Consider the following 25,421-nt stretch of genomic DNA (forward strand, 5'->3'; position numbering starts at 1 on the left):
GCGCGAGCTCTCCGCCTCCTATCTAAACATAGGCGCGCGCGGCTGTGAAAGAAAGGGCAAAGTTGCGTACTGCGTACTCATCCTTTCCTGACCTGCGGCGCGTACAGGTTTTTCCGCCCGGATTTTCCCGCGCGCATGCGGCAGTGGTCCGCGGTTCCGCTTCGACCGGCACGGCAAATACCGCACCGCCATCCTTGCAATCAGTTGAGCCAACGCGCGGCCACAGGGCCACAAAGGAACGCCGCTGAGGCGGGAAGTTCGGAGGAAATTTTTTTTATTTTCTGCTACAGTCAAATTCAAAATACAAAATAAAGACGTACAACACATCACGCTGCATCAAATATAAACTGTACAAAACCGTCAAGCTTTAACCAAGCTTAGAAACGCGAATGTGACTTGCTCCTGCGATAAGAATGAAGGTATCAACTTGCGACAAAGGAAAAGCAGATTGTGTAACAAGCTGTTCACATGGCTGTATATAGCACCAAAGTGCGCTGCTGCATGCTAACTAGCGGCTTCCTGTAAAAAGTGGCACCTTACTACAGCATAAAAACTGGTAAAAATGGCTTTACTTGAAGGCACATAGCAATAATCTCATCGAAGTTTAAAAGGTGGTGGCAATAAAGGGCCATGCTTTGCAAAATTGCCTGCTGCTGAAAGGTTTGCACAACATAACTCTCGAGCATGTCAAATTTGTTGCTCTGCAAATTATCTCCTAATCAATACAGTGTATTCGAGAGTGTGCTTAACAAAAATGAAAATAAAATTCTGAAGGCAATTTCATTTTGTGCCTCCAATTTTCACTCACAGAAAACAACGTTAAGAAGACAAAAACCACGCTCTAAGGTTGTTGAGAGCAAACATTTTACAAACAATAAGAAGTCAAAAAAAAAGAAGGCAGGACCATACAACATTCGTTTTCACTGCACCTGTGCGTAAAATGTATGCTACATGCATGATGCGAGTACAGCATGCACTATTTTGCACTATGCTTAGCACCTGTTGAATGAATGGTGGTTTATGCGTACAACCGAATACCTCTGACCACATTATGCCATCACAGGGGGGTAACAATGGACAGCATGCATCGACACTCACCTCACTAAAGTGTGAAGTTGCTACCACACACCAGCACATGAAAAATATGAAGTCAGCATCAACACACTATGATTAAAAAGTTAAAATGCTACACCGCAATGCAAAAAAAAAAAAACTGCAAATGCTCATGCGCTATATTACATGCATTGTCTCCTCTTTCGTCAGACACGACCAAATGTAGATCTTGTTCTAACATATTGCAGCGAAAACTAACCTCGACACGACTGTATATCATACAATGCTAATGCAAAATCAAGAATAGTAATAACAGTGGACTTATTGCATCAAACTGCGCTTCACAGAGCTAAAATCAACGCACAAAAATCCCAACACAATGCTCCGAGCAACATGGTGGGGGGGGGGGGGGGGGGGGGGGAAAGAGAGGACAGCTAAATCCCAACATAACATGCTTTTCAAATCGTGACTGCTGCTTATGAACCAAGTCCAAATGGCACTTTCAGAAAACACACGTTAAAGCACACATCCAAAGTGCAACTCAAGTGCTGATGTGAAACTAAGTGCCGTGAAAGGAACTGTGCAGCAGAAATTCTTCATTACGAAACCACCTGCTAAAGCTTTCACGCACAAAATGTCCAGCCAAAAAATTTTCTTAGGCACGTGGCGTACTTGTGCAAAACACTAGCGAAAGCCCGAGATAATCACCTTGTAAGATAGCGAAGCAGGCAGGAATTCAGAAATTACTATGGCAAAATGCCCATCAGATCAAACACTTCCTAAAAACAAGACACGACTACTAAGGCAGCCAGACTAAACCTCTGATACCATTTAGCGTTGGAAGTGGGTAATAGCAGGCAAAATCCCCACAGAGTATGCAGTGCCAGCCTAACATGACTGTAAGCCCATCTACACTTGTACAAGCCAGAAAACCAATGTCTACAGGCTACTGAACAATCACAGCACCACAAATCCAGTTCGCACCAGCTATGTGCACAGGTGTATTGAAAAAAAAAAAAAAACCCATGAGGTGACAAGTTAAACCTCACAATAAGGAAATCAGGAACAAATACCACCGCACAATAATTGAGGAAAAGCTGGGCACAATCACTGTAAACAAACTTTTGCTTCTGCTCAAACATGTTGCTTAAAAATGTAGCAAATCTTCCATGAAACTGGTCAGGGCAGAAAAGTGTGAAAAAAAAATGCGCTACCATTAAGTTCATGTGACTTGCAGGGTATGAGCAGTGGCCATTGTGGACTCAAGGGCAAGCAGGTTGCACCAACGTAGAAGGTGCCCAAGAACACAGAAGGGTAGTGGGCGCTTGAACTAATTCAATGTGCACCCCTCCTCTGCTCTTATATTCTGCAGCTTTCATTTTTGCTTGTAATTACGATGACTACCCAGGTGATGAGGCACTGACATGGAGGTAAATGCTGTCTTGTGTCAGCAATGCTTGTAAACATGTCGCAAGGGTTGACTTTCTTTTTATTGAATCTCTCACTGGTTCCATTTTCTTGCCAAGGCACCCCACCATTGCACAAGAGAAATAAGCAGCGATCTGTCAGTGAAAGAGACTAAAAAAAAGACGCACAAATTTTACAGGCAAACGTTAAGGTGACTATTCACTTGTCTGGGATGGCAAGACCATCTCCTTAGGTGAGTTTATCACCTTGTGCGTAGTACGACAGCCCCTCAACTTACCCCAGAATGCTCTCCAGCAACAGCTCAAGCATTGCAAGTCACAACGAGCGACAGAATCTGCTAGCACTAGTGAAGGGGCAAGCTTATATGACACCAATAAAAAATAAGCAGTTTTTTTTTTACCTTAATTTTCATATAGCACATTCCTGATTGCAAGCATCTTGAATAAACAGCGCGAACGAAGACGAGCACAAAAGACAAGAAAACGGACGACACAGCGCTGATGTCTTTTGTGCTCGTCTTCGTCCGCGCTGTTTATTCAAGATGCTTAACCAACTAGCCCGCCAAAACGTGTTGATTGCAAGCAATTTGAGCTGTTTGAAATCACCAATCACTAAGGCGAGCATCGACATAACCCGACTGGTGTTTGAGCACACTTGGTGATAATCCACCAAGGAGCCATCTCACTAAGTTTTTACTAATCTAATCACTCACACCTTCACTAGTAGACTGACAGCTGGAAGGCCAATCCATTCAATACAAAACTACCACTTGGTAGAAACCAAAGAGAATGGAAATAACAAACATGCCAAGTAACCATTGCACACAACTAACTAAAGCTCTCTACCACCGATACTGGAATTATTAAAATGGGTTGAGAGAAGATCTCAATACCAGCCAAATCAAGGCCCTAGAGATGCTCTTGCACTAGGCGGACGATAGCCAACTGGTTGCCATTTTGCCAATGGCAATACACTTCAGTGAGCCAAGTGGCATTTGCTTCAAAAGTTACAGGAGGATGCAAACAAGACATCGTAAAGTGATCAAATGCAGTGGTGGGAATGGCTATTACGATTTTAAAGCAGGCTTTACTCTGGAAGTTACTCTGAAGCAGTTTTGTCATGCTTTTTTGCAGCAGATAGTACAGGTTCAGAAACAATGAAAACAGTCAAGTTTGCGTTTCATATGAAGATAGCCCTCAACTAGAACCACTAAATCCCAAGCGTCTCGTAGAACACCACCTGTAAAGTGGGAAACTGACAAGGATAGAAACTGCCTGTAAAAATGAGAACCTAGGACCAAAAGAATTTTGGGTGCACTGTGTTAGTGGGATAGAACTGTTTCTTTTTCTTTACAGCAATCCGAAAGACACTTGAAGCAACTCTTACTTCCTTTGCTTGCACCAATACCAGTTAGCTGTATTCAACTTCACGTATCCCGAAACATCGCCTATCCTGAACACTGCCGACTGTACATTCCTGGGCACACTCTACCTCAACCACCTCCAGCTTAACCCACATTCTGTGTCTGGTTTAAGGCAAGCAGGGCTCGTCCAAGGCATTTTATGGGGGGGGGGGTTGCCGACAGATAGCGATACGGGGACTAAATGACCATTTTGACACCATTTTCGGAAAAAAAATGTGTCCGTTCGGGGCTTAAAGACAATAGCAATATGCACAGTAGAATGACTTTGCAGCTGTTCTGTTTTGATGCGCATTCAATGCAAAAGGCAGCAGGGAAAGCTAGGAGGAGGAAAAAGCACAAGCCAAATCTTGGCCAAGCCTCTGCCGCCCAAGCCCAGTTGAAGTGGTATGAAGCCACGTGGAACAGCTAAATGGTGATGCATGAGGAAAACGGCATTAGTGCTATGTTTTACGCGGAAATGTTGGAGGAGCCACAGAACCCGAGATCAATGTGCCACAAGTCTGAGGCAGTAGCCAGAACACAGAAAAAACTGGAGATATGGAAGCTAGTAACCGAGAACAAAGAGTAGTAGCTGCAGAAACAAGAAAGTAAAAAGGTGATGGAATAAAGAGCAGCATGCAATGATGCTGAATGGCAGCTGTGTAAAGTCTTAGGAAAGGCGGAGTGTCTGCAACACGATGCTGCAGAAGAAACAAGAAAGTTAGGCAAAGCAACGATGACAAGAAGCAGGAACGAAAATGCAGAGTGCTCTAAAGGCCAACCAAGCGTGGCAACATACAGCATCCACTGCTAGGCTGCTGTCTCATTGTATTTTTATACGACACAGTCATATCGGCCACTCATTTCTCTTGCTTGTGAGTTTGTTGTGCTTTGGATAATGTTGGCCAAGTGATGGCTGTACCACTGAGGCAAGACCACAAATCATACGCACTAATTGCCACTACACCAGCAGAAAGTGTGGGAAAGTGAAGGATTGGATTTAGTTAGTTAGTCACCATCTTTATCCTTTTCATCTAATCGGTGCACACGAGCATGGGCCATACCCTTTTCATCACGCATTAGTCCCCACTAACTGGCACTGCGTGCTTCATCTGCTGCTTTGTCCAGTGCTGGAGCAGTTTCTTCAATAAATTTTCACTTGTAGATATACACAGCATGTTTCATGCAAAAGCACAGTGTAGCGCAATTAGCCTGCCATTCCCACCACAGCATCTTTGCAATTGTCGAAAAGTCCTCGTTTTTGCACCGTGAAAATGCAGAACTAAGCAGGACATCACATGGACCCGTGAAAATGTTACCGAAATATTGGCATTTCTGTACAGTGTGGAAGCAGATGATGCAAGCATAAAAGCCTACAAGTGGTAAGCTTTACAGGAAAGTCTAGTAAGCGCAAATAACCAATCTGATCTTGATTTAAAAGCTGCACCCATTGAGCAACCATCAAATGTCTACAGTCAGTATCTACGTTTTTATGGATGTTTCACAGCTTTAAAACCAATTTCCCAAATCTCACACAGTAGAGCTGAAAAGTAGAAAAATAAAAACGAATAACAAGACATAGCAATGCAGTTTGGTATGTGTACACAGCACCAACGAATCATTACTGCAAATAGTATTTTAAAAATCAAGATCTGGGGACCTTGGCTGGCAGCCCACCACGGTAACAAACTTTATGCAAACAGTACATGTGTGCTCAAAGGAAAAAGGTTGTCAAAGTGTGCAGTGTAAGTCTCCCTCGCAGTTAACCTTCCTATGCATGCAATGTGTTCTCCACAGCTGAAATCTGCAACCCCCATATTTAAAATCAAAAGCTAAAAAAGCAACACCGATAATGCAAGAGTCACGCAAATGCAGCAGGGTCACATCAGGAAAAGAGTGCACCTTTCTCGGAACCTCCAAGCTCTTCTCACATGCGCATACCATACAAGAGAATCTCGACCTTGTGTTCCTTACGTTATGTGCAGAGTTCTACCACCCCTTAAAAAAGGCTGGGCCAAAAAAAACAAAAAAACAAACAAACATAGTTGCACCACAGTTACTAAACAGTCGCTCACAAACAGAAATTTGCCGGAATATTGTGGGGAAAAAAAAAATTAACAGTGGCTGGCAATGACAAAAAGAAAAAAAGGCGTTGCGTAACACCGGCCCTGCTGATAGCCGATGAGCAGCACCCCTGCACAGTTGTTATGCAACCTCGCAATCACGACCTCATCCCATCCAAGCACAAGGCTGAAGACAAAATGCATTGCAAATATGTTTCCTGTTTTTCGTTCACTCTACTGCCCCGAAAGCAGAACATCATTTTTGAGGGTCTTACATGCACAAAGAAAACAAAAACCAAAAACGCAAAAAAAAAAATTACTACACACGCACACGTGCTTAACCACCAGCGGAGGCAACACGAGTCCCCGCGCAGTACTGAGGCCCCACCACTGCGCCTGTAGCTCGTGTGTAGATGGTGTTGAGTGGCGTTTGTGACGTGACGAAGAATACAATGCAAGAAAAAAAAAATCTTAAAACGTCTCAGTCACAACAAAGCTGAGGGAACGAACCACACCGCGTGAAGAATGCACGCATCGTTTTGCACTCCCTACACCAGCGCCCAAGATGAGCAGTGCCGGCCCCTACTTGAGGCCAGGCGAACACGGAGAATAGTTTCCAACATGGAGCGTGCATTGCGAGAGACGCACTAAGTGTGCCAGTCAGGGACGTCGTCAATGTTCGGCTGGCGTGGGCTGTGGATGTGGGACTCTGCTGCTGCTGCAGCTGGATCTTCGAAACGTGAAGGGGTTGTGAGGAGGAGAAGGGTGAAAGGGAGAGAGTACTGCTGGTAGTAGACAGGAGACCGTCTTGTCACGAAACTGAGGAGATGGGATTGTGTGGTGAGCCCATCTGTGTGAGCACCTTGTCAAGCCACTGCAGGGGCCCCGACAGGTGCACTTCAATCCAGCAAGGCGTTGAGGTCACGTCCTGGCGGTGGTACTCGGCACCCCAGCCTTTGACAAAGCTTATGCGGATTAAGCACATCTTCGTCAGCTCATAGACCGCCTCGAAGCCATGGTTGACCGCCATCGTCAGCAGCTCTGCAAACTCCTGAGCACATGCAAAAAGAAAAAAGGGGGGAACACAGATGTATCTTTTATTGCACATTCAATTTTCCAAGCCCTAAAACCATTCTACAAATGCATCTTTTATTGCACATTCATTTTGCCAAGCCCTAAAACCATTCTATCTTTTCAAGCCATTGCATAGCAAGGACCTTAGATCTGGAAGTCTAGGCGTCACAGGTAATACAAGAGTGCACATACATGGCAAGTAACACACCATAAGCACTTCGTGGCACAGGCTGCCCAACTTCAGCCATTGTGGCAAGAACCTCCCTCACAAACCTATGTCCCCCTCGCTAGAGGTGAAGCTACAAAGCTGTAAGAAAAACCAGTTGACCCTTTGAAATTTCTGCTCGCCCTCATCCCTGAGTGATGAAAGTGTGTACAAGACTTCCCACTTCTTTGTCCCCCCACCGAATCTCCCCCCCCCCCCCCCCCCCCCCCCCCGCCCCTCCCTGCTGCAGAACTCAGTAACTATGCTGTGCCCCAGGGGACAAGCATCCTGGTGCCACTCCTGACTCCTCATGCATTCACATGCTTCTCTCTCCTGGAGAAAAACATGCTGGCTTTTCACAAAGCTCAGTCACCTGGTGATTGACTTTCCTGCATCTTGAAGTACAAAAGCGATGAGATGAGAAAGAAAATGTCTTCTACTACAGACATGCTTCGTAATACAGTAAAACATTGTTGCTTCTTTTTTTTAATGCACATAAGAAAAATAATATCTGGAAAACGCATGATCCAAACAGTCTAAATTTCAGAAATGCAACAGCAGAATGAGGTATAAGGACATTTATCAATAAATTCACTTCATAAAAATGCTGATTAGCATTTCTGGCACAAGGTCTGAGCAGCTCCTTATCTAGTGCTTGCAGAATTCGGTATGCAGTTGCGTACCGAATTCTGAAGCCATCTGAAACTCACTCGGTTGTTGAAGATCTTCAGGCTACAGCCCGACGGAATCTTGCAGACAGTGGTTGGGTGAAATTGATGCGAGTGGTTGCAGTTTCTGCTCTGCACGAAGATGGCACTGTCACTCAGACACTCGGCGTACACTTCACCTCCCACATAGTACAGATGAACACCTGGAACAAGCAATATATTGCCACAGTAAACCAAAAGGGGCCACATATGCAAGGCAAAAGATAAAAGCCATTCACTAGGGCATTCTCAGCTAGAACAAAGGAAAAGCAGCGGATGAAGATGCACTCTGCTCCTTTCCTGTCTGACCTAGCAATCACCAGCTGTGCTTCAGTGCAAAGCACGTATGCACACATTTCCACAACAAACTACCCTGACTCCATTCTCGTTACCAAGCAGGATAAAAAGGGCAAGGCAACATCATTTTTCACAAGCCCATCATGCGTGACCACTTCAAACTTAAAAAGATTCATGTATCTTGGCGAAACCCACTCGGCTAACGCAGGCAGGAACACAGTCTCTCACCTTTGCCAATGTGCCGTCGCGTGTTCTCGATGGTCGAGTTGCGGTTTACATTGGACAAGAGGCCGAGGCAAAAGCGGTTGCTGTTGTTGGAGGGGTCAGTGAAGCCGTCGATGACGATGCTGTGATTCTGGGCATGGAAGATTTCGCCGACCCTCGAGTTCAGCTCGTAGTATGCGATGGTGCACCAATACTGAGGCTCCTGGTAGGTGACTGGAGACACGTCTGCAACACAAAGCCGAAGACATCAGCTCATGGTGATTGCCCCAAATAACGAAAGGGCTGTGAAATACCGCAGAAAAAAAAAAAACAAGAGCACATGAAAGAACAGAATGAATTGAGCATACTAACAAGTGGAGTGAAATTGGAAGCCGCCTCTATTCGCTGAGCATGCACGCATTTATTCAGCAAGTCAAAAGCCTACAAACAAACTAAGACACAATGATGCTGTATACTTGAGATAAAGTAAAAGACGGCCACTTTTCAGTCTTTTACTTCATCTTCAAATACAGCATCATCATGTCCAGGTTTGTTTATAGGTTTTTGACATGCTGAATAGATGTGTGCATGCTCACTGAGGAGAGGTGTCTCTCGATCTCACTTTAGTTGTTAGTGCACTCATGTTCATCCTGTTGTCTCGTGCACTATATTTTTTGCACGGTATTTCACAACGTATAACCAACTGCCCCAACGTTCTGCATTACTAACCAGAGGAAAAAGATACTCCCCACACTGAAGGCACTGATGTTTTTATATTATGGTTAAACACCTATGCCGTGCTTTACCCAACATCCTGTATTTCACGACAAGTTAATGTCGACATGATAATACATCATAACAGTCACATTCGTTACACTGTTTCATTCATGCAAAGTGCTTGGTTTTTGCACCCAAGCAAAAACCCAAATTCCTTCCTTACCAATGATGGCAAAAAAGTTAATGAACAAAACAATAAGGGCGTGCACATGAAATGAGAACATCGGTACCGAAAACACCGCAAACGAAGGCTAATCTGAAGATCCTGATCACTAAAGCCTCATATGAGACAGTATGTTTGGAAAGCAGAGGGCACATGCTATTTTGAATGGTGACACAAACAGTGACAAAGACCTCCAGTTTCCTGCAATTCCGCAAAAAATGCCGGATTTGAGCATTTTATGCTACTGTTGTTATGGACGTCACTAGCCGCCGCAGTGGCTCAGTGGTTATGGCGCTTAGCTGCTGACCCAAAAGATGAAGGTTCAATTCCGGCTGCGGCAGTCAAATTTCAATGGAGGAGAAATTCTAGAGGCCCGTGTACTGTGTGACGTCAGTGCACATTAAAAAAACTCCAGGTGGTCGAAATTTCTGGAGCCCTTTACTATGACGTCCCTCATAGCCTGAGTCACTCTGGGACATTAAACCTCCATAAACCACATAAAGTGATGACGACAAAACGAGAGAAAAATGGCTAATTTTTTTACTTGCATGAATGTAATATGAAGGGAGAGTTTGATACCACGTCACGGACGGTTTAAAAGAATTATTACCCCCATAACCCACTCTCAAATTCTTCAGGTTAACCATAGCTGAGGGCCAAAAAAAAAAGAAAATGGTATGCTAAAATACCGAAGCAATGAAAACATAGATGTTATTTGAGAGGCAACGCTTCAGATGTGCACTCCACGATCAACTGCAGCAAAGACTGTGATATACAGGCCCATAAAATGAGTAGAACATTTCTTTCAAAGAGACACTATGAAAGAGACAGAAGTTTTTGAAACATTCACACAAACCAAATTTATGACTTGAGCTGATTAGAGCTAAGCGTCAGCCGGAGTGTGTTACATAAGCATGCATCAATGCGCTGTCAAACAAAGCTTTGAAGGCTGACATCTCAGCATTTACACCTCAAGTTTATGTTCCATTACACCGCTATCTTTCTGCAGGCAGATTACTGGTGTGAATTGCAATTGTAATGCAGATATTACCAGGACATGTCAACATAGCACCCCTGATGCCTTTTTCGAGTGCAATGAGTTTAAGGAGGCAATGCGCTTTCCAATACCAGCTATCCACAAGCCTGCAGCATGCCATGATCTGTACTCAACCTCAAAGTGCACAGCGGAAGCTTATTCAAGCCATCACAGGCAGACAGGTATGAGAATTGCACACTTGTGAAAACCACTGCCTTGCACTTGCTGCTTTCACTTCACTGCATGAACATGTGATACAGAGCATAAGAAAGTTTACCCGACATTCTCAAAGCCTACACACTGATGAAACTGCAAAGTAATGACATAATCCTCATATCTCAAGTGAGCCAGAAAATTTGGCCTGCATCACCATTGTTCTGGCAGTTTCCAATGCTTCGCTGAAAGACTGTGGCCGAGCTGCGCTTTGTACTTCTTTGACAGTTGTATAAGATTCTGCAGAGATTTTTTATCCTCCTTGGGGCTGCGAGTCCAGGGGCTCCGGCCTGTGCTTGACCCATCGGCACGGAGCTCGGAGCTTACAGCCTCAAATTTACTGCCCCAAAAACTTGTCCCTGAGCATAGCCTCCTATATTATCCGTGCCCGGTCACTCAAGCCGAGATCAAAGGATGCCAACCATCGCACTTGTGGTATGGGATACCAGTGCCTCATCGCTGAGAATACCAAAACTAGTACAAAAGCTAGGTGCTATGAGGTGCTCGCCGCGATGACGCACTCACATCATAGACTACCCATTCCATACATCACATCTGGTTTGCAAGGCGATCTCAACTTTTCTGGGCTGTGTGCACTATAGTGGCGCTGGAATAATACCTTACGGAGTAATACATGAAAAATAATTTGCCCAAAAGCCACAGAGTACTGTCCGATTTCAATTTTCATTCATTGGTGAGCACTGCTCAACCGCTTTACACAAGGGTGATGCAGACTGTAAATGGTTCTTCTATATACGCTCCTTACCCACACAAGCACATTCCACCATTTTGCAATTTTCTGATTATTGTATGCTGGGGCACTACGACATCACTATCCTGTACCACAGGCCAGGACAAAACTTCTGAAGTATGTGCAAACCAGCAGCTCATACCACATGAACATCGATATCTATGCTTTGGACACCGAGCACTTGGTGACACAGAGCAAGCGTCGTGTTACCATCTCACTGTCGCCCAGCACGCTGGCAACTGACACTGCAACGGTGCCGTTAGGCCTATGTGGTCCGCAATGAAGGTGCGGGGAAAGCACTTTGGAACTAGCCACCGCTTCTCATAAAAGGCCGAAAGTTGCTACCTCTTACTACTGACATACACTTAAATCTCATTATAATGAAGTCAAAAGGCTGCTGAATTTTTTTTCATTATAGCCATTACTCCGTTATACCCGCTGACTAATTACTGTATACAAGGGTGCACCTAGTACAAGTAAACCATCGCTGAGGTATCACCTCCTGTCGTGGCCAACCAGCTGCGTTCGCAATAAAGTGTTAATTGTAAGCGAGGAACTGGAATGAAACACAAGTACTGCTTTCATTGCACTCGATGGTAGCCTTGGTACCACCTCGCTTTTCATGCTGATGGTGCAAAAGAATCTGCGAAGCTACGCTGTTGAGTCTTCAACTGAAACATGGTCTTCTCAGCAGCAGCAGCTATCTCCAGACCATCTTTGTGTCTTTGCACCCACCAAATTAGCGGCGAATTAGGTCAACCACGTCCAGTGCCTGTGACGCTGTTGGCATGCTGTACGCACAAAGCAGAGTGTCGTTGTCCTACTCAACACACTCATTGTCACTTCCATAGCGCGAATGGGTAGAGTCAAGCACAAAGTCATCATTGGTCAGCTCCTCCATTACCACAACGTCGGCATCCGTGCTTACGCAGTCGCCGAAGGTTTCTCATCACGCATGACACCAGCGTCATGGAGTACCTTCCATAACACTACACTTTCGCGCCATGACACTCCAGTTTCATGAGATGCAGCAGTATCATCGGATGCGGCTACTCGGTCCGCTAACTCATTGGTGCCTTGGTTGCTTTTGTTGACGGCAAACGATGCATGCCGAAAGCAAATGGCAATGGTGCTGGCAGACAAATTCATCCTTGCCACATGAAGCACCTTGACTGCCATGCACAGATCGATCTTCGTGTAACGGTTCAGCTTCACGTTTAGCACTAGCTGGTCTGTCATCCACTTTGGGTATCCAGCCTTGAAGGACATTATCACACCTTGATCAAAGGGCTGTATCACTGCCATACAGTTTGGGGCCTAGAACAAGTTTAATGTCCTCCAACACCGCAGTCGTATGATAAGGAGCACAATTATTCAAGAGAAGGCGTATTGTGCGATTCTGTCTCTTCAACTTCTCGTTCCAGTCACACAGCCATCCCATAAAAACTTCCCACGTCATCCAAGCTGTTCGGTCGGACAAGTACTGGGGTTGAAGTCGCCTCTTCCCTTTAGAGGATCAAAAAAACGCACTTCTTCCTATTACCAAAAGTGGCATCTTCTCCAACCCGTCCATGTTCGTACAAAACCTTACATTTTCTGCCGTGACAGAGCTTGTCTGTGGTAACACTGATAGAAGACAGCGGTCTCATCAGCATCAGTTGACGGCCTGGGACTCGCCAGTGGCAACCAAGTCAACGATATCGCGGCACTCCTTAAAAAGCTGCAGCCAGCTTTCACTTGCAACAAAGCTGCCGCAGCATACAAACACCCCTTGAATAGCGCTTCTTCCATTGCTTCAAAGGCAGGGGACCACAGCTTCTTACAACTACCTTTTATGCCACATGCGACATGATACTTCCTTGCAAGAGAATTGTAGAAAGGGTGCTTAGCACGATGCCGAAGTCCTTGGGCACTTGCGTTTTCTTCATCCACGAAGTAACAGCTCTAATTACAGCTGCCTTCCGATCCAGGGTGATAATTTTCACTTTTCGCTTTGAGCTGCTGCTGCTGACATTAATTTTTCTGTCTTGAAAATGGCAACACTGCAGAAAGAGCAAGCTATCCAACTGATCAATGCTTCTGCAGCTAGCCACGCATCCAACCAAAAAAATAAAAAGCAAACGAGTGCACAAGGCGTACTAACAGAAGCGCAGCGTGCCAAGTGTACTCTCCCCGAGGCTTAGCCTGGCTTGGCTTGGTGCACTGCCAAACAATGAGCTGCAGCCGCTGGAGATTTTAGCCTCGTGATCAAAGTTTCGTGCATCTTAGCAAATTGATATGTTAGTTACAAAGTGACCGATTAGTTGTCATTTTGGAATTAAAATTTTTCCTTACTTATTTATTTGTACCTCACAGGCCCCGAAGAGCATTGGGTGAGGAGGGCATATCGAAAAAGAAACATGAAAGGAATTATATCTGTTGACCAGCGAAATTTTTTCGTTAAAATGACATTTTAAGAACATGGGTTTCTATGGAGACTTTCAAGGCGAATTACGATTCTTTTGTTACATCCATTATTTTGTTATAGACCATTTCACTATAACGAGACTTAAGTGCAGTAACTTTAAACTGAAATGAACACACAACTGATTTCCCTCACAACTTCGTTAGCGAAGCAAGCAAAGAAGTGAGCCAGCCAAAAGCTGCCTCACATCAACAGCATTGGGCTGCATGTGCAAAGTACGAGCCGTTGGAAAAACTGCTGCAGGCTGTCGCATGCTGGATAGCATCATTATGCGCACATGTCCACGCATTAATTACATTTCTACCGAGAATGTCAGCGGTACCACTGAAAGTGCAAAGTCGCTTCGTCAGCCATTTTTGGCGAAATCACACGAGCTACTGAGCCCTGCGGGCGTATTTGGACGCACAAAAAAAGAAAAGATTGTCTGCTTATTTGCGGAACCTTCATTCAAACGGAACCATGCGCTGAGTATTGTCCATTGCAGGGCGGTGGGGAAAATAAAAAGAAGTAACTGCGTTGCTTTATACGGTTTAATGACGGGGAATCAGAAATACTTCACTATGGTGGAAATTTTATTGTAGCAGGGGTTGGACTGTAGTTGGTGTGCCCGAAAGAACCTGCTCGCATACATGCACTGCCGGTAATAACATTGATGAACTCCCATAGTGAAATGTTATAGTTACACACAAAATGTGTGTTCGAAACAGGACACAAATTACATTTACCATTCATGTTGCGAGTATAACGCTCTAATTTGTTGCACATACCAGGAGGAACAGTCGACGTGTCCATGGACTGGGGCTGGTCATCAGTGGCAGATTGACTGTCATCCTGAGCTGAGTAGGCAGGAGGTGGAGTATCTGCTGAGCAAGGAATGAACAGAAACAGCTGGTCAGTTACGCACACAAGACAGGGACTGAGGCAAGCCTTTCATGCTTCCTAGCGTACTGGATGCCAGTCAGGCAGTGCCAGTGCAGCATGTACAATCCTATAACGCAGAGCCAATCACATACACACACGCGGATCCTTTTAGTCTTCTTTTTGACAATATTCTCTCTCCTTATGCAAGGAAACCAATAAATGCTGAATTTACATCGGCCATGTAGCAGCAAAAGCTGTTCTAACAAAACAGGTGAAGGACTGGTGAGGGATTAAATAGATGCACACACGTACAGAGAGAGACAGACAGCCCATGGATTTCGCGGGGAAAGAACTACACTGCTAATGCAGTCAAAGAAACGAGGTCCAGCAAACGCGAGCACTTTGGGACCTTTTTAAAGACCTGTCTAGAGAAACCCATTAACCCAACCAACCAACAAAACCAAATGCCCAACCAAATGCTGGAATAGATAAGTTCAAAGTAGACAAGATCTCCACCCGAGAACAAAGGGCACAAGTACACCAACCAGGCAGTCCAAAAGGGCTGTTGGGTGCAGAGCTGCCAATGCTGGGGCCAGGAGACGGAACACCCGCAGCAGGTGAGGTTCCTGAAGCAGCAGACGTCCCCGTTGTGGCCGCTGCCCCGGAAGTGGCGGAGCTGAACCCTTGTGCAGAGAAGCTGACGTTGTGCGGCATGGTGGGCTCGGGCACTTGCTGGTAGACAGACGGGATCATTGCGTGGCCCCCTGGTGGGTACTCGCTGTGGCGTGGAACAAGCACTGGCGGAAGGACTGCACCGCAGCAATGCATTTTGTTCACCCGTTACTAGGGCTCTGCCTTTCCATACAAATCCGGTACAGTACACTCTGAGAAACATTCACAAAGAATGGTAGTGTTGACATGACCATTCAGTTTAGGAGAAAGAAGAAAGGGATGACAGAAAATGGATACCCGTTTACGAAACAATCATTTAAAAGAAATAAGGAGGAAGAAACAAAAAATAAACAGGAAAATGGCTGAACAAAACAGTAAAAGCCCTAGATAGCAAAAGGTTTCCTTGCCTAAAAATGTAGCTACGGGCGACACCTGCAATTTATACTGGCACACTATTTCCGAAGACAAGGAAAGCAAAAGCAGTTAAACATAACCAACCATGCTGATACGTCAAGTTCATGTCCTTGGCTTTATGGTTCAAAATCCTTGCGTGCCACCGTGATGGCTCAGTGGTTATGGTGCTTGGATGCTGACCCAAAAGACGCAGATTCGATGAGCGGCCGCGGCGATCGCATTTCGATAGAGGCGAAATGCTAGAGGCCCATGTACTGTGCGATTTCAGTACAGGAGCAAGAACACCAAGTGTTCGAAATTATCCGGAGCCATTCACTATGATGTCCCTGATAGCCTGAGTGACTGAAACATTAAACCCCATAAAACCAAACCATAATCGGATTATGTTTTGATTTATGGGGGTTTAACGTCCCAAAGCGACTAAGGCTATGAGAGACGCCGTAGTGGAGGGCTCCGGAAATTTCGACCACCTGGGGTTCTTTAACATGGACTGAAATCACACAGTAAACCGGCCTCTAGAATTTCGCCTCCATCGAAATTCAACCGCCACGGCCGGGATCGAACCCCCATCTTTCAGATCAGCAGCCAAGCACCATAACCACAGAGCCACCACGTCCGGAATATACATTTTACAAGGAAAGACAAAGTTCATAAAGTCGACAGAAGTGGCAACAGTCAAAATGTGATAACATTTGTCTAAATATAAGAGGGGAGACTCGGATGTCTCGACCTGGTAACAAATGAAGATGAGAGCTGCTCTGGCAAGAAAGCCACAAAAATTTAAGTCGCAAAGAACAAAAAATGAGGTCAACCAGAAAAACACAAGATAAAATAGTGACAGATCTCGAATCCAAAAATGTAAAGGATGCATTAAATGATTCATAAAGCAAAAAAGATAAAAAGTCAACAAGACCAGAAACTGAAAAATGGGACACAAGTAACAGAAGACCAAACCATTAATGCAACTATAACACACTTATAAAGATGACTCACCCGGACTCTCCACCCTCTTGTAGTGATAAGGGTTGATGCACACTTCCTTTTGCTTTGCAGAGAATGGGTACTCGCAGCACTCGAGAGGTTTCAATTCGTGGTGGCTCTGTAAATCTGGCCATCGCCAGACCCGGCAATATATGACGTGAGGCAGGCCTTTTCTGTGTGAAACCTGCGAGGGAAAAGAAAAAGAAAAGAGAAGCTTAACGTGAGAACAGGAATCTATGCATCACTGAAAAACAAACACAAAAGATTCAGTCGGCGATACGCACCCATCGCTACTGCTTGAGTAGAGAATAGCAGTCAAAGCAACCATAAGCTGGTGCAATACCAGGCAACATTTGCCACCAATGACAAGGGCTATCACACAAAGATAACCAAGTAAAAAGACACATAAAACTACGATCAGGCCCGATCAAGATTCAGCTAGGGTGTTGTGAGTGATTAAATAAATACATAAACTGAGGAAATGAGCACAACGAACACTAGCACAGAAATTGGCTACACCAGTGCAACATACGCCGCCGTCAGAAAATAAACATTTTTTAGAGGCAGCCAATACTGTTTTAGGTACCACTGGCCTAAATTTGTCTCAAAAACGTGCGCAATTCCTTGTCAAGAAGTTTTAAAAAACTTCTTATGACCACCCAAACTAATTATATTTCACTTGGTGCAATTAAATAAATGCGCAATGCCACAAAATCCTGCATCCAATAATGCTCATTTATCATGACACCGAAAGCAGACAAGGTGAGCAACGGAAAAAGACAAATGCCCGATACAGGACAGAGCAAAGGAGCAGGCTAAAGATGTGACTGTTATGAAAGCAATGATCATGGGGAAAAAGAATTCCTATGCAGTCTTACACACTATCAAAAAAGAATGCCACGCAGTAGGACCTCCTGACTCACTAGGTGAAAAACCTACAGAAGTAAAGCTTTTGCAGCACGTGGACTCTCCAGCAATGATAAAATGGTGCAGAATTTAAAAGCTACAAAGAAGAGTGGCAAAGCCAAGCTCCAGGAAAACAGAATCCCCCCTCCCCACAATGTTTCCTAAAGAGTTTGCCCTCACAGAAAACGCAGTTTTTATAAGCTAGATTGGTTTGGTTTGGTTTGGTTTAGGGGTTTAACGTCCCAAAGCGACTAAGGCTATGAGGGACGCCGTAGTGGAGGGCTCCGGAAATTTCGACCACCTGGGGTTCTTTAACGTGCACTGACATCGCACAGTACACGGGCCTCTAGAATTTCTCCTCCAAAGAAATTCCAGCCGCCGTGGCCGGGATCGAACCCGCGTCTTTCGGGTCAGCAGCCGAGCACCATAACCGATGAGCCACCGCGGCGGCTTTTATAAGCTAGAGAATGCCAAGGAATGAAATACAGGTATTGCTGCCATGCATCTCCTTCAACAACAAACAATGATGATGTCAAGGATATTTTTGTTTGCCAGTCTCCGAACCAACAGAACCGTCAACTTCAAGGTGGCGATCACGGTGCCTCAATGCACTCAACATCATCAACGCCAAGTTCAAATTGGGTAGTGAGAAAGAATCATTCCATTCATAACTCCTACTTTCTCAGCAGCAAACGTCAAGAGAAGGCCAAAAGGTGAAACAATCAAATTTCACTAAGAATAGCTGAATAAAGTTGTCTGCAGTTTTCCTTCAAGTTGACAAGAAGCCTGTCATTCCAGAATGGCAATAGTCCCTGGAACTCCAAAACCCATCTTGTAAGAAGATGGCACTAACTTCTCCGTAAAATGTATGTGCCTGCCCACAACACACTTTACAAGCGCCTATGTCAAACAAAGAAGGAACACCTCAGGCAACCTACCTGAAGCCGGCCATCAAGGGACCGCGGGATCGTCACACACTTGGACGGTTGTCCTGGGCAGGAGAGGGCCTTCTCAAGGTCTTCGATGGCACCTTTTCTTTTCTTCAGCTTCTTGACAAGTGAGTCAACAGCCTTCTCAGCCCACTTCTCTTCTTCATCACCCTGCTTCCAGCCCAGTAGCTTCTTCACGGCGGGACTCGTGAAGGAGAACAGGCTGTTCAGGGTTGACATGGCGTCCTCCAGCTTGTCAAAGGCCCCGCCCCCGCCACTGCTGGGGCCGCTGTACCCGTTGCTCACCATGCTCTGCGGAGAAGAATGAAAACAGTGAATGCGAACTCCATGCAATGGCACACAACCACATTTCTGTTGCTAGAACAAGACCATGATTGGTAGAGACACGCGAGCAACGCTTTGTAGGTTTCCTAGTCTTGGTTTTCCTTTCCCAGTGTGAGGCTTCGGAGCTTCGTGCATCTTTCTGCACACCACTAAGATTGTGTACACTGTTCTTTTGGTCCACTGCAGCATACAAGGGCGCATTAAATATCAATATGCTTCTCTCCTTCATTGGCGACAGTAAGCATAAGCATATGTTAGCTTTTGGTGCCTCAACATCAATGACTTTAGGCAACGAAACTTTTGTTAAGTTGTTAAAATGCTCTCAGCACACAGAGACGTAGCGATATAACAGAACAAGTGCCACTTCTGAATTCGTAGCCGATAGTTTTTCATTATTTTCACTAATCGGTGCTGCACAAAGCAAACCTTAGCTGCACTTGATGTTACTGCCAAAAGGACACCTGCACTTACGGCAGAAAGCTTGGCTGGTTGGTGTTTGGATTGAGAGGACATAGTAGTAGCGCTAAAAAGCAGGGATGACAGGGTGGAAGAAGCCCCTAGCACCTGTGTTGTCTTCTTCTACCCTGTCATTCCCGTTTTTTTAGCGGTACTACTATGTCCTCTAAACCTGCACTTACGTCACTACAAAGGTCAACCATTCAGCTCAGTCTTTAATGTCATTGTTCAAAACCTTCTTTTGGACACTACTTTACCATGTGCTTGCAACTTGCCAGTGCAAATTGAAAATGGCAGTGAACCACAGAAACTAATTTGACCCATTCCAGTTCAGATACATATATGCACACTTCAATTCTTCATGATACACATTTTTTTTTCCGATCTAATTTTCTCTTCTAAGCATACTTCAGAGTCGCCGACTCTCCTACACAGAGAGAGAGCTTCTGCTGGAATGGGGAGCTGGGACGAGTAAGAATTCTTGCCGACTGCCACGTACCTATTTTTTGACCCTTTCACTGCCAGGTTTTTTTACTCACACCTGCACACACCCTGCCGGATTTTTTTTGCATGTTAGTTTCCTGGAAATTTTTTGCTAGTAACACACTAAAATGCTCTGCAGGACATGTAGACATGTTTATTCAGGATAATCTTATAGATATTAGTTGTAATGAATCAAATCTTCCAGCACCAATCTGGCCTTTCGGATTTCCTCTTCTTACGCGGATTTCTCGGTGGCAGGGGGACTTCATCGCTGTCATCACTCGACAAGGCACTTAGGTGGGCTCCTTCCTCGTTCTCATTATCATTGGACTCCAAATTCACAAGCAGTTTTGAATTTCTTCATCCGTCAAAGTGCGGAGGAGTGTGGCACATTGCCTCACATGGCTCCTATGCGGAAACCAAAACAAAGCGACTCGGATGTGACGGATGTCGAAACATGCGCGCTATCTGTTGTGTAAAATTTACCCTACAAGATCTATGAGTTTATAGTGTCTCTCCATAGATGGCGCTACATGTTTGCATCGTTTATTTTTACACGAGTATTATTGGGAGCGGCAGGTGGTGAGTTAGAAATCCAAAACGAGTTAACTCAGGAGAGGCAGGGGGTGTGCATATCTGGTAGCCCGAGTTATCTCGGGAGTGGCAGATTAAGGGTTAAGGACACAGAGTACATCTCAGTAAAAATTGATTCTCTGGTTTTTCTAGGAATGCTGACGTATTTCCAACAGCAGAAGACACATTTACGGCTAAGAAAATTGAATTTCAAAATTTTCCCACCACTCAGTAACGTCTACATCAAAAAGAGCTGGTTGCCAGAATTTTTAAATTAACAGCGGTGTAGCCTAGCCTCTGGGATCTCAGTCCAAAAATCGGTCTCAACGCACATGATTTACTTTCGAAATCAGCCAGCGATGGTGACACCTGTATTGTTTTTTGGTCTTCTCTAGCTTATAAAAGCTCCATTTTCGATTAGAGTGGCATCTCTATGATTAGAACATAGCACTCTATCAATACAGGCCAAATTGAATTTGTCCTCAGTATCCCTTCAATATAAGGCAACATTATTAAATCTATCCGTTTCATCACAATCCAGAAACAGCCTTGAACTAAAAGGCACTGATTAGTGGAGTAATGGAGTAATTATTTCCTCATTTATAGAGTATGAAAAACTGTCTTCTGACCAAAAAAACATGCAAATGAATGAATTCATATTTCACACCAGAGCAGTGTAACTATAAGAAGGTACAACTTAAAAAAAACAGTGGTTGTTGACACTGGGCAACGGTCCACAACGTCTTGTATTACTCCACTAGCCAATCGCAACAGTAAACGAAATCAGCTCTTTAATGTTTGACTACATTAAACAAGCCAGGTATTAAAATTCTAGAGCTTATAATTTTTTTTTTTGTAATTAGATTCTTCACTGCAGACTTAAGTTGTATCCAACTCGGGCATCACAACACAAAACCACAAGCCATAAACGGGGCTAGACCAACATGACACCACTGCAGCCTCATTTCCACAGTTTTAAAATTTTTTTTCTCATCACAAACTCACATTATTATTCAAAGATTGCTCCAAAATAAGATCCCTCTGCATGCAAACAATACCCCATTTTATCCTGCTGTGAGCATAATTTCTCATATACAATTTATAAGGCAGAGGCAATGGTGTTCTTGATTTCAAAACTGTCATCACTCACAAAGCAGAAAAAAAGCATAACAAGCTGCCAGAAGTACCAAAATTTATGCAAATTTCTCTGATAGGGCATGAGCCAAGGCAAATGCCGATGCATTAAGGCTTTTTTACTATCAAGTTCTTTAGTATTACCTGCTTGGCAGGAAATCCTGTGTTCTCACCAGTAGCGGCATTTTTAAAACATGCTGTGATAGGCGAAATTTATATATCTGACATTTTTTGAAAAGTACTATACATTGTTGATCTAGTACTGAGGCTTAGAGTAACTTTCATATAATGGCACATGCCATGGTCAACACACAAAAAATGCCTCCCGTGGATCATAGCCATACTCCATCCACATAGACAATTGGACTGTAATTCTTACTAAAACAGTCACAGTGCACATGTATGAAATGCATTATGTTGACAAAGCCATCACATTAAAGGTGATTATCAATTCATAAACATGACACCAGATACACAAGCCATCAACAAAAACAACAAAAATTTCAACCATAGATTAGCAGATTAAACAGCCAGACGCTTAATTTCTGCCTGAAATACTCCTCAAGGAATGAATGGCCTGCCACCATCTCCCAGACATGTGGTACGTAGGCCATACCTAAAGCTATGTAACAGCCAAAAACCAACCAGATGAGCACATGGTGACATAGAATTGCATGTATAAGCAAACAAGTGTTTTTTTCCCAGACCTCAGAACCTCCCCAAAACTGTGAACATCAACATATTGGGCAACAAACAGAACAATACGTCGCGCTGCTTTCCGCATTTACGGAGTCAGCGCGTGATGTATCCAACCTCGCAAGCCGATCACAAGCTCACCGATAGTTCGGCGTTCCAACACACGTGATCTTGTCTGACGCAAATGAGCTTTATAGGCGGACTGCTGATCAGACCCCCGAGTATGACCGAGTCATGGGGTACGGTATTTCTCGCGAGCAAAGAAACATGTTACAGGCCGTCGTGTAACAGCTGCATTCGCGGATAGCAGGCACGCCGTCATGTTCCGCTCTTCACAGGGGTCGATACTGGGGAGAGGTTGCGCAACCCTCATCATCGAACGCTCGCGGGAATTTCCCGCGAGTTATGACTCATGATGGCAAATGAGGGCTCGGCTGGGGCTAGGCAGGCTAAACATAGCGCGGCAAAGGTGTACCGAGAGTCCGTCCGCGATCATTGCTGGAGCATTTTCGCCGCACGGTTCATTGGCGTTGAACTGAAGGACGCTCGAAATCGCAACAGTTTCTCACATGCCACTTGAATAGGAATGCTCGGAGAAGAACAATACGCGACTGCCGTTAACATCTGGAGAGGACCTGCTAGTCGACAGCGAGACAATTGCAGTGGGTTGCGACAGAGCCAATCATTCAGTCTCTTTCCCTCCGTAACGTGTGAAAACCGGCCAGTTAGGTCGCTCTTTCGACCTGGCAAATGGTCAAAAGCCGAGGAACTAACACCTTCGGCGGCACAGCAACAAACGAAACAGCAGCTGACGACGGCGATCTACGTCGTGTCCAAGTGGCATTGCAGCAATATAAGTAATTGACTATTTCTCTTAACACGTTACGGAAATAAGCCTATTTTCAAGCCAAGGCAAGTAACAGATGAGACTCACCTGGATACATAACAAGAACAGCCGAAATAGACAAGAGGTCTTATAGCGTTATTTCCATTCAGAACAAGTTAAAAGGCAACGAATTGGGGTCACAATGTCCGAATAACTGTAATACCAGTCACAACACATCAACAATTTGGCGTCAAGGAGGCGAGCATTTGTTGTCGTGCTACTCCGCGTGAAATGACGTCGATAACTGCGCTGAAACGGCCAGTGTGGAATGGAAGACCATTGATACACTCCTTGCCAAGTTACATATGGTCCGCAATGTTGACGCTGCACAACCAAACAGTCGACACAGCGCGACAGAAGCGCTGCACCTGAAACTACTTTTTTACGCGGAAGCGCCACCGACGACGAAACGGAGAAATGTGGCCTTGCTTGGCGTCAGCAAGTCTTCCCCGCGTCATACCAACCGCAATGTAACCTTTCCATCTCCGCGATTGGTGACCAGCCGTCATGACACTATCGTAAGCACCGTGATGTTACAGTTATGCAACCACGGCTGAATTTGTCGTCGCTTGTGCCTTCCTTTGTCATGAATAACGACCTCACCAGAACGAATGCCTTCCCGAGATAATATAAATCTGGCAGCAGCGTTTGCTCCCGTGCCCTTTCGTATAAGATCGAGAAATTTTACGATTACAACGACTTCAAAGGACACATTCATTAGCGTTATTTGACGTTGCTCTTAACGTGTTCCAACAGTACCTTCGTTTGGCGCCAAAACTCAGTTCGGTAAAGTAAACTCGCGCTCGCTGAAATTTATCACGTTCGCGGAAAAGCCTGAAGTGGCACATTATCGAAGTTATGCATTCTGGCGGCAGGTGCGCACTCAGACTCCTTCGCGAAATCGAAAAACGGCGTCCACAAAGCAGGGCCGTACGCAATGTGAGCGGTGGGGACGCCTCTCCGAACATACTCGCTCTTTCTTTTTATTTACATTTGGGCACCGCCGCGCTCTCTCCTGGGGTGTATTGGGCGCGACAAAAGTCCAACACCGTTGCAATCCGGCGTGAAACACAAACGAATGAACGTTACGCGGTCGACTGTCGTGCTCGACATGCTACGATAGCAACTAGCTGCGGATCCAGCGAAAACCTCGCCTGTCAAGTACAGCATGGTGGTAGTGGCTCCAGCAGGTTTAGCGCATCTCGCGAGCGTTCAAATTCTAAAAGGTGCTGGACGTCGCAGTCGAATGTGGAGACTGCCTAGGTGTACCTCGACTAGTAATATCGCGGCACAAATCGGTGAGAGCAATGAAATGCGCCCGATGATCAGTGAAATAAAATAGAAACAAAACTCGCCTGTGTCTCCATGGACGTCATGTCGGAGGGGACGCCGGTGGTGCCAGCGGAGCGACGGTCCGAGGGAGGGAGAAGGGTGCGCGAACGTAGTTCGACCGGCCCTCGGAGGAGGGTGGTGGTCCGAGAAGTAAAAAGCGCTTTTGTGCTCGCAGAGAGAGGGGGAATTCGAGAAAGTGGTGGGTGTGCCGGCGCTGGGCTCGCTTGCGGGCGCTCTCCCTGCAACGGGGCTGCGGGAGCTGGGGTTTCCAAAGGTACGAGGGAAGCCAGCCTCCGACGCGTTCTTTTTTTTCTATTTTTTTGTTTTCTTTTTCTTCCGAGCTCTAACTTATTTTCTTATTTTTCTTTTTGGTGGGGTGTACGAAATGCCTTTGACATCATATGGGGGAAATAGTGATGGTTTCACTTGAGTTGTTTACGGGATAAACTCTTCATTTTGTCAGCGTCAGACAGGGCTTGTTCGATTTAACTCCCTTGTGGGGCCGCATAAACGAATAATAAAAAAAACATCTTTGCCGTTCTGTACAACTCCTGTTTAGCTACATCTGCCGTCACTTCCTCTATACTTCGTTTAACACCGTTAAGGAGCTTCGCTAATCTCAATAATATCGTACTTTTACTAACTCTATGATTTGTGCACAGAGGTTCAAACAAATGTTTTCTTTTTGTTTCTCTTGAATAAGCTAGAAAGGGGGGGGGGGGGGGGTCATTTTAAGTGAACCCAGGATACCTTTGTTGCCTGCGCGGTCTCTTATCTCAGTCTCTCCTCTCTCGGCACTGTTATCGCACCGCTAAAGTTTCTTGTTTTTCTCTGCTGTGTGACGCACGTTTGATGAGCACGTCAGTGACGACAAGCTTTTCTTTGAACCATATACTTCTAAGCGGATATGTACTGA

General features: G+C 45.1%; 2 protein-coding genes across 5 annotated transcripts in view; one reads left to right on the forward strand and one right to left on the reverse strand.

Annotated features, from left to right (window-relative positions):
• The window catches only part of LOC149372693 (uncharacterized), a gene marked incomplete at its 5' end in the record, with an annotated part of 37,417 nt that overhangs the window by 505 nt on the left and 11,491 nt on the right, over positions 1–25,421 (forward strand). The gene's annotated exons all lie outside the window — the stretch shown is intronic.
• Mad (mothers against decapentaplegic homolog 1) lies at positions 258–24,678 on the reverse strand. 4 transcript variants are annotated; one of them, XM_089567250.1, is made up of 8 exons: positions 24,529–24,678; positions 18,610–18,912; positions 16,778–16,949; positions 15,244–15,507; positions 14,605–14,697; positions 8,458–8,679; positions 7,936–8,096; positions 258–6,997 (listed from the first exon to the last, which is right to left on the reverse strand). In XM_089567250.1, the coding sequence occupies exons 1-8, from the start codon at positions 24,547–24,549 to the stop codon at positions 6,758–6,760; spliced, it is 1,476 nt and encodes a 491-aa protein (XP_089423376.1). In that variant the 5' UTR covers positions 24,550–24,678; the 3' UTR covers positions 258–6,757. The 4 variants fall into 4 exon arrangements, with proteins under 4 accessions (XP_089423376.1, XP_089423375.1, XP_089423377.1 ...); XM_089567249.1 differs by having other exon boundaries at positions 14,605–14,700; XM_089567251.1 differs by lacking the exon at positions 24,529–24,678 and adding an exon at positions 23,222–23,526 and having other exon boundaries at positions 14,605–14,700.

This window comes from Amblyomma mixtum, chromosome 1 (genome assembly GCF_055824585.1).
Source record: "Amblyomma mixtum isolate Tamu chromosome 1, ASM5582458v1, whole genome shotgun sequence".
In the NCBI taxonomy this organism is placed as follows: domain Eukaryota; kingdom Metazoa; phylum Arthropoda; class Arachnida; order Ixodida; family Ixodidae; genus Amblyomma; species Amblyomma mixtum.